The 10,442-nt window shown below is 36.5% G+C and overlaps 1 protein-coding gene across 1 annotated transcript; it reads left to right on the forward strand.

Moving 5' to 3' along the window:
- The first annotated feature begins 1,027 nt into the window (after window positions 1–1,027).
- On the forward strand, window positions 1,028–9,880 carry LOC114355119 (uncharacterized). Its single transcript, XM_028307801.1, has 7 exons — window positions 1,028–1,697; window positions 4,712–5,170; window positions 5,246–5,407; window positions 5,813–6,226; window positions 6,326–6,472; window positions 7,739–7,996; window positions 8,688–9,880. The coding sequence occupies exons 1-6, from the start codon at window positions 1,028–1,030 to the stop codon at window positions 7,975–7,977; spliced, it is 2,091 nt and encodes a 696-aa protein (XP_028163602.1). The 3' UTR covers window positions 7,978–7,996; window positions 8,688–9,880.
- The last annotated feature ends 562 nt before the right edge of the window (window positions 9,881–10,442 follow it).

Consider the following 10,442-nt stretch of genomic DNA (forward strand, 5'->3'; position numbering starts at 1 on the left):
TTTTCTGTCATTAAATTTATTAATCGTTATCATAATATCTAATCATTTAGTCTCCACTAGGTCTAGAGAAACTAAAAAAAATCAGCCAACACCAATATTTAATATAAAGAAAAATCAACGATTTTTTGACGCAGACAGAATGTACACGTCGCAATAGCATAGAAAAGTATGCATTTTGTGCAAATTCAGAGGTGGAATTGTGTAAAGCAATCGTAATCATTTGACAGTTCATAACGTACGATAAAGTCAGTTATACAAAGCGTTTGACAGAATAATCGTACGTTATGAACTGTCATATGATTACTATTATAAAGCAATAGTAATCATGGAAAAAAGCGCGGGAAACGTTAAACTCGGCGGGTGTCTTTTTTAACTTTCCGATTTTATTTATAAATTTTCGCGTAATTGTGATCAGGGAAGTAGTTTTAGTGTAAATATTTATTAGTGTGTACGTATATTTTGTGTATATAGTGTTATTTGAGCTGTTATTAGGTAAGTTTTTTCTCAATTTCTTCTCTCACCATGAACGATCCTCCTGACCCAGGGGGATCAGTTCCCCCTGTTTTTGATGAGTCTATCAGCTCTCCTGGACAGTCTTCTCCTTCAGTAGGATTTTATGTGACTGTAACAAACNTCCTTGCGATTACTTAAACCCCGGTGATAAGCTTCGATTATATCGAAAACCAATAGGGTGAGTTGCACCACCTAACTTTGACCGTAACTATGATGTTAACCGGTGTTTTTTGTATGGAGTTTGACAGATTTTAGACGTTTGTCAAAGTTAAACTAAGATGGTGCAACCCACCCTAAGGCTGTTTTGACAAATCCGTATCGCGAAAAGCGCGGGAAACGTTAAACTCGGCGGGTGTCTTTTTTAACTTTCCGATTTTATTTACAAATTTTCGCGTAATTGTGATCAGGGAAGTAGTTTTAGTGTAAATATTTATTAGTGTGTACGTATATTTTGTGTAGATAGTGTTATTTGAGCTGTTATTTGGTAAGTTTTTTCTCAATTTCGTCTCTCACCATGAACGATCCTCCTGACCCAGGGGGATCAGTTCCCCCTGTTTTTGATGAGTCTATCAGCTCTCCTGGACAGTCTTCTCCTTCAGTAGGATTTTATGTGACGGTAACAAACGATACAGATTCCGAAAATTCATTTACTGCTCCCCCCACTCTCAAACGTAGTCACAAGAAAAGAAAACTTCATGGACAGGAAAAGAAAAAGGTTGATGGTCGTATGAGTAACCCTGATGACAAAACTACAGTAGATCCTCCTACTCCCACTCCTATTGACCAGGATTTGCCAAATTCGGGCTCTGCTCCCGTCACTATTGGACGCAAGTTCTACAATAACTCTGATACGGCTCCATACGTTGTCCACGTTCAGCGTAATCAATCGTCTCCCAGTGACGGCGTTTATTTGCATCCGGTAACTTTTGGGAACTTTCTAAAGAGACATAATTTTCACAACATTATTGATGGAAGCGTCAAGAGAATCGGACGAAACAAATGTTCAGTCTCATTTTCAGACTTCTCTCAGGCTAACTCATTTATGAGTCATCCTAAACTGGACTCTAATGATTTCAAGGCTTTTATCCCTACATTCAACGTCACTAGAATGGGACTTGTTCGTGGTGTTCCTGCTGAATGGTCCCCCGAAGAAGTCATAGAAAACATGTCAGTTCCAGTAGGATGTGGGAAAATAATAAAAGTGCGCAGACTGAATTTTAAATCTTTTAATAATGGTTCAGTTTCTTGGAAACCCTCTCAATCAGTTGTTGTAACATTTGACGGACAAACCTTACCAAAAAGAGTATTTATTTGCTACAATGCTTTACCAGTTGAATTGTATATCTTTCCTACAGTACAATGTTTTAATTGTTGCCGATTTGGTCATACAAAGGCCCAATGTAGGTCCCAGCCTCGCTGTTTTAAGTGTGGGCAGGCCCACATGGGAGATTCGTGCTCTGTTTATGAAGACCAAGCTTCCTGTTGTCTTTGCTCCGGTTTCCACTTTGCAACTAGCAAGTCATGCCCAGAATTCATCCGTCAGAAAAAAATTAAGTCTTATATGGCTGAAAATTCCATCTCATATGCAGAGGCTTCCAAGATTCACCCTCCAGCCTCAAAGTCCTATGCAGACGTATTGTCCTCTAACCCTGAAAAACAAAGCTCTTTTAGTAAAAATATTCCTTATTATAACCCTAATTCTGGTCCTCCAAAAGCATCATCTTACAAAAAGACAGTCTTCATGACACNACTGGACTAGGATAGATTTCAGTGCGATCCGGTTAGCACATTAGTATTGGCCTGAGGAACAAAATGTACTATGGGTTAATTCTGGGCAGCACTTGGTCCAGCCCCTGACACCATCCTTTTATACATTGCCTAGACGCCCCAGGCATTCTATACATTACCTAAGTAGTTAAGTATTTAGTTAATACCTGAATTATACACATTGCCGGTAACTTATCCAAAATCAAATTATCAAATAATACTTATTTATTATTAGGCCGTGGTTAGTTCTTAACATTTTTTTTAGTTTAATTACTTAATTCACTTCCTTATGTGTGTTTGTGTTGTTGGTTGTCCTAATAAATAAAATAAAATAGTTATTGAAATCTAAATGACAACTGAATCTCCGACACCCTTAGATTGACACACTCTGAGCTCTGCAAAAATCAGTCTGATGATATTGACCAAGAGGTCAATATTATTCCAGTCAGTCAGGCAGGGCGTTAGTCAAACCGACTTTTGACTGCAAAAAATCAGTCAAAAGTGCTTTCGCCTGATCTAAAATTTTACCAATCAGTCCAAACTTCATACAAAGTAATTACTAAAGCGCTTGGTCAATATCACTTTTGAGTGAAAAATCTGTATAAAGTGATATTGAGTGTTCAAAACCACTTTTGACTGATTTTTGCAGTCAAAAGTGATGTTGACCGATTATGAGTTTTGACTGTAACACATACTTACAAGTGGGAAACTTCCAGCCTGACCAACTTCATTATAAAGAATCCACCACTAATAATCATTAAACTTAGATATTCTGGTTCTCAAATACCTTTGTACAGTCGACAGCACATCGAGCTATAAATTTCCGTTGCAAAGTCGCCCCTATCGCAACTACGTAAGATACCACAGTGTTTACGTTGACGTGATGTCGACTGTATCTAGTTTAGCTGCATGAAGGATGATTTTGGGTTAAAATTACGACAGTGTGTTTGATTTGGTTACTACGAGAGAATTGGATAATACCTGCCTGGTGCACTATGCACTATACTAACTTAATATAAATAGTGGGTATTTTTTATTTCTCTGTCATATGCTTTATGTTCATGTTCTACCATGATTATAAGATACGAGTAGGTAGGTACCTACCTACTAGCGGGCGCCCGCGTCTTCGTATGCGAATAAGCAAAGAATAACCTAAACCCGGTAGGGGTGTCATTCTCGCTATAGTTTATTAATCGAGAAAACTGCATTAAGTACTCAATTTAAATACAAAATAATTTTCTCTGTAGTACCCTACAGGGAAAATTATTTTGCTAATGCTTACTAGCATTTAGCCATGTAGACCATAATTTTTTTTCATGACCAACGTGTATCAGATTTGGGATTTGAAAGATTGCTTTCGAAAAATGTTTGATACCTACCTCCTCCTACTACGTAGATATCTTTCTTACTCTTATATTTGTGATTTACTAAAAAGCTTTAAAATCAAAAACGTTTAGTAACTCAATGGAACTATTTATATGGACACAGCATAGAAAAATTAAATATTTCCTAAATTATTAATTAACCTAATGTATGTATAGACGTCCCGATTTAGGCGGGACGTCCCGATTTTTAAATCAAATTTAAATGTCCCGCGCGGGACAGGCTCGGTCCCGCTTTTCGGAGAGAACTCGACCGTACGTAGCGTAAGTACGTACTAAATCTGTTTTTTTTTTTACACTTTCATGTCTTTTTATTCAAATCTAACAATAATCTATACATACATATATACAACAAAATGGTAACAAATAACTACTAAACTAAACTATAACTAAATAAAAAAAGTTTTTTATTTATAAAGCTTGTATATACAAAAAATTTCATCTAAATCGCTACCTTGGGGGAAGGTGCCCAAAAGGCTGGCCACATTGCCACGCTGGATGGCAAGGCTGATGCGTTGGCCAAGGTAAAGGCCAGCCAGCCTTTGTATCGTAAGATGTCTCAACTAAGCGCTGAGATATCTTACGAAACAGTTTGTGGGCGCTTGGTCCCCACGGGCCCAGAGTTTCAACTCCAAACGGCTCAAATATGTATGTAACTTATTTATTATTATTTTTTGTTAAAATACATTTTCTATGGCTACTTTTGCTATCTATTGTCACGTAAACGTAATTTTAAGTTAAATAAAAGGATAAATATTTGAAAACCTTTGATTATTATTACGTTTTTTTATTATGTCCCGCTTCAAAAAGTACCAAAGTCCCGACTTGGCAAAAAAAAAAACTGGCAACGCTGGTATAGATTCTCTTAATTATAACATTATTTAGATATTAACATATAAAACCTAGTTATGTATTTAAATAAACTTGAACTTTTTAAATATTAATAAAACTTTAAAAACAATGAAACTTTTAATGTACAACAAACTAAAAAAATTGCCCTTTTAAAAAAATCAAGAAACTAATTTACTCACACTTCCAACAATTTTCAGCGGTACAACACGAGCGAGCCCCGCGACCGGCCATGCCTTCATCGCACCACCAGTTGACCCTTCAGAAGTTGGGCTACAGCTTCAACCGCCAGCAAGCCTTCTTCCCCTCCCCCACCCCTCTCACCTTCGCCGGCTTCCCCCATCTCGCGTACAGCAGCATTCCACACGCACCCGATTCACTCCCCCCTACCCACTTACACGGATCTTTTCTAGAAAGCCCGACATTCCAAGACTTTTCCTCCCGACAACCTGATGCCGTCGCAGAGGCTATGCCACAAATGCACCCGCTTCTCGGAACTCAAATCGGCCCGCTAACGGCTCTCAATCCGTTCAAGATGCCGCTATTCTCCACGCCACTACACTACCCGGTACCCCATCCAGGCTACTTCCACTCCAACATATTTTATCCTCCCGTTGTGACGTCGGAAAGCTCAACAATCGAAGCCCAGACTTCTAGTAGTAAGTATTATTCTACTAAGTTTCTTTTTTAGATATTTTTTATAACTTTTATCTTAGCTATTATTTTATTTCTAGATCCGTTACAAGATGGATTGAGCCCATCTAAATATTCATCACGCATAGAAAATACAAATAAACCCGATTCACAACTACAAGAACGAATTAAAGAAGATGAAGTGTCTAGTTCAGAGGAAGCGTGTAGAACAGAATGCTCCACTGACGACATCAGTAAAGCTGGTAATACTAATGATTAAGTAGTTATTTAAATAGGTTACTAACTTATGACAGCTTTTGCACGGGAAGAAGAAAGAGTGAAACTTTTAAGTATTTTCCTGCATCTATCCCAATAAAACTAAGCACTTTTAGATTAGTAATTCCATGTATGCGTTTTTGTCTTGTTGGTTGTCCTAATAAATAAAATAAATAATTGGCGATATCCATCGCAATCGCGCACGCAGACTGAACGCGTTGGTTTGGCGAACCTATACATTTAATAAAAATATTGCTCAGCGAATGAATCGACCTATAAATTAAGAAATTCTAATTCCAGCGAATTTAAACATTGAGCATAGCGAATATCTCGAATTGTGTATTGAATCGATCACTTTCTTTTAATAATCTCTTAATTCTACTTATCTTTAGATTCCAGGAACCACCCTTTACACTCTCCAAATAATTTTGAACCGCCGGTATATGTAGTGCCAAGAAATTTGGAAAAGCACAGCTCACAGGCGACAAGCTACAAAAACCGTTCGGAACATAATCCCAGAGACCGGCAGAATATAGTTCGCTTAGCAGAAAGCATGCAAAAATCATCTGAAGAAATCGATAACTTTGAAGGGAAAATGCGAAAAACAAACCTAGACTATTTGTGTTACACGTCCGACGATGTGTACGACCCAGCAGCGAAAGTGTTGGTGCTCACAATAAAATGGTTGCACGGAGTTTCGTCTTTTGTGCAAATGAAGAACACGGAACAGTTATGTTTGTTACATAATTATTGGAAAGAATTGTTCATCCTTACGGCAGCACAACATTCCTTCCGCCTTGATGAAGGTAAGACAGGAAAGGTCATAATAATGGTACAAATACTCGTATTTTGTTTACCAAAATAAGTGTAAGGTACGTAGATTTCAATACATTTTCTCCTTCCAGATATAATGGCTCTGCATGTACACTATAAACGCCAAAATACTCAAGATGATTTTAAGAAATTAACTACTCTATTAAAACGAATATCGCATTGCAAATTAGACAAATCAGAATATGACTGGCTGAAATCTGCTCTGCTCTTTCGCACAGGTAAATATTTTTCTTAAGGTTTAAGGAACATTTATTTCTTAATACATTTAAGTAATTTTTACTCAAATGCTAAATAAACAGCCATTGGGTTCATTTTACAAGAAATATGACAAATCTAAACAATGAGATAAGCATAAAAAATTAACACAAGCGCAGGTACATTTAAAAACTTATATAAACGATTGAGTAGGTATACCTACAATAAGCTATTAATAAATCATCAACAATACACTAATGAACTAATCTGTGTCCCTAATAAGTAAGTCATCAATATTAGACAGTGTGTCCGGACGTAGTGATCAAACTTTAAGGGCGTAACTCATATATAAGCATTGAGGAGTTTTAACTTCTTCATCAGCTCCTCAATATGAGATCATGAGATGATGATTTTCAGGCGCAAATACTTGAATAAGTTAAGAAAAAACATGAAAAACGATATACGTTCCGCACAGCCTGTAAGAATCCCACAACATATTACATAATTTCTTAATACATTAACATACAGACTAGCCGCGCTCTGGAACCGCTGGGAAGGGGTATCTTTGTTCAACAATAATGTTAAAACTAATAGACGTATGCCCGTTTTCACCATCAATCCCTAATTTTTAAGTGACCCCTATGTAAACAAAATTCATGTTATTTGTTACCATTGGGGTCACTTAAAAATTAGGGATTGATGGTGAAAACGGGCAGTAGACTAATAAATTTACATTCGTTTTGTAGAATAGCTCAAATAGGTACTAATAATACGAGTACAATGCAAATAAAACATACTTTAACGACCTGGTTTTTCTTCTGTTGGAAAATAACTGAAAAGAAGTGAAAAAACTCATGTTTTTTTCTACTTAAATCCATTCTTACTCCCTTAAAATGTATGAAACTTGTGTCTGTTTTCTACTTCTACCAATAGATAATTTTATTAGCTATCGCATGATATAAAATATTAATTTCCTTATTAGTGTAATGGTGCGTCCACACTGAGCGAAAGGGCTCGCGCGGCACGCTGGTCATCCTGCTCACCCTGCTCTTGAGTGAGTAGGATGTCGAGTTTGCCGTGCGAGCCCGTTCAAAAGGAAGAAGTGAATACTAAAAATTAAAAAAATAAATCCTTGCAATTTTGCGAGAAATGGGTCAAGCTCCAAGTACTTAGTAGTTTTCATCGATAAAATTGTCCATAGATTACGCCATTAAAGTTTGATCTCTACATGCTGTCCGGGCACTGTATATAACATATTGTGAACACTTATATTAGCATTTTACTTCTAGATAACGTGGATAGCCCTACCTCGCCTCAAATTGAAATGCTGCAAGAGCAAACTTTACTTCTTCTCCAAAAGCACTGCTCAGCAAAGGACGCGCGCCGCCTGGGGCGTATCATGCTACTATTGCCCAGCATATGCTCGCTGGCCAGCCAAGGGGTCCTAGAAAACTTGCTCTTCCCTTCTACCCCTGTTGAAGAAATCCACATGACGCTGTCCAGAATTTTCATGTACACTTCTCCCTAACACATTCGTTGTACCTATACAGGGTGGAAACGATAAGTGATCTCACTCGATTTTTTCTAAACTATACTAGATATCCAAAAGCTGGTTACTGTTCCTGAAAGTGCTTCACGAGCTCTATCCAACAGTACCAATAATAGGTTACAAAATAAACTGGATCTATCTGAAAATTCAATGTTCCAGGCTTCCATACATTTAGTAAAACCACATAATATTAAAAACTATACAAGATATCCAAAAACTGGTTACTGGTCCTGGAAGTGCTTCACGAGCTGTATCCAACGGTACCAGTAATAAATTATAAAATAAACTGGATCTATCCGAAAATTCGATGTTTCCAGCTTCCATACATTTAGTACTGCCACAGCCATGGTACTCGTGTCTTGGTAACATTTTAGCAAGTAAAGCCTAAAACCAATGTTTTCCATGAATAATTTTAAATAAGAATGCAATTTACGAGTTAATTTTAAGTGTTTATTATTTAAAATAATTAAAAATACACTTCTAATATTGTGCGGTTGGCATAGTGGCATACATTTAGTATGGAGGCTGAAAACATTGAATTTACGGAGAGATCCAGTTAATTCTGTAACCTATTACTGATATCGTTTAAAAGAGCTCGTGAAGCACTTTCAGGATCAGTAATCAGTTTATCGATATCTTGTATAGTTTAGAAATAATCGAGTGAGATCACTTATCGTTTCCACCCTGTATATCACTTATTGCTTTAGCAGGCCTTTACTATTTATTTGTTAATTTTTAATCCGAAATAATAAAACGGTTATATTATCTGTGGTAATAGATAGTTAATTAAACTTTTCTTTCCATTTTCGTCACATAAAAAAAGTAAAGCATTGGAGGAAAAATTAGATAGGGTGGGTGTACCAGTAGATAACAAACCGAATAAGTAAGCGACATTTTAAAATTAATTTTGATATCATTGCAAAAAATGAATTAACTACTCCTTGTCTATCATAGAATCAAGTAGCTTATTCCAATTTTCTTAATAACTGTAAGGTTTATTTTTATTCAACAATCAATATGGAAAGTCGCAATGTGCCTAAGGTTGACCAGATCGTACCAAGTCGTGTTAGTCGCTTTTATTTATGACTAATGATTGGTAGAAGTACGGCAGTGCTACCAAACTTAACAAAAGTGGCGGGAAATTCGACAGATTGTTAATATTTTGATGTGAAATTAGAAATGGTGTACTACTGGTTCCTGGTGTGGGACTGGTGCACCCACCCTACTTACCTTTCTGAATACAATTCAAAAATCAAACAATAGTACCTACTTGGATATTTCATCTGGTCAACTATGTTGTGTTGTGCAGCACAACACAGTTGACTATATTAATAAACTTCTTAACACAACTTGCGCTCTATGTAGTTTAGGTCAATAGCATGGAAGTATCAAATACCTAACATAAAGTAATTAAATTCATAATTTCTAAAGCCGCACTTGTTCGTACTTCGATTACTTAAAATAACTGTGCCACTCGTAATGTGGTAAATTCGTAGTCATAGAAAAATTACTTAGCATAGACATACCTACAACTGGATATTGGGTGCAATTGTAATCTCTAAAAAATACCAATTACAATGTACAGAAATGTCTATTAACCTAATAAATTTTGCAAGCGACTAATCCGTGATTTTCCTATAATACAAACCGTTTTTGTATTTAAAAAGAAAAATTCTTTAAAAAAACCCTTGCCCTAAAAATTACAAACAACAAAACCTCGGGTGTAGACACTTGTAAACAGCTACCATGTAAAAACACCTTTATGTTATTTTACCTGTACTAAAGTGATGCTTTATCATACTTGTAGGTAGAATTAATTATTGAAATAAATAAATGCAATTACAATTACTTACTTTAGTAATGTCATGGAACTTGCTCAAATTCATAGAAAATAATTCTTTCTAATCTACAGTATGACGATTGATGTCTTAATTTATTTCACAAATCAACTGTAAATTATGTAATTTAATAAATAATTAGTGAAAGTGTGTGCCTCGTATAATTTATGTTTTAAAATGTAGGTATGCCAAGTCAACTCAGCCTAACCCACTATCCAAATTTATATCAAACTATCTAGGTATGATCAAGAGAGCGAAACGGCCACGATAGCCGAACGGTGAAGGGGGTGGGTGGGTATGCAAATAAATGCATTTTCGTAATGAAAAAAATGGTAATAAATCTACTAATAAATCACTACTTCAGTGGTTCTACCGGGTCAATCAAATCTCAAGACAGATTCTAAACGAGCAGATTTTTTAAAATAATGAATAGTTAAAACACACCGACGCCGCCGACGCCGCCGCCGCCGAAGTCAAAAAGTCGGTGCGGCGCCGCCGGCCAATTTTATATCGGCGCCCACTTCTAGTGCAGTATAGGAGTCTGCTCGTAATGTCTCCAATTCATTCGCGTTTTGTTCAACTCTAGTCCACACTCCAGTTACGCTC

Source organism: Ostrinia furnacalis, unplaced genomic scaffold, assembly GCF_004193835.3.
Source record: "Ostrinia furnacalis isolate ACB-3 unplaced genomic scaffold, ASM419383v2 OfSCF2350, whole genome shotgun sequence".
NCBI lineage: Eukaryota > Metazoa > Arthropoda > Insecta > Lepidoptera > Crambidae > Ostrinia > Ostrinia furnacalis.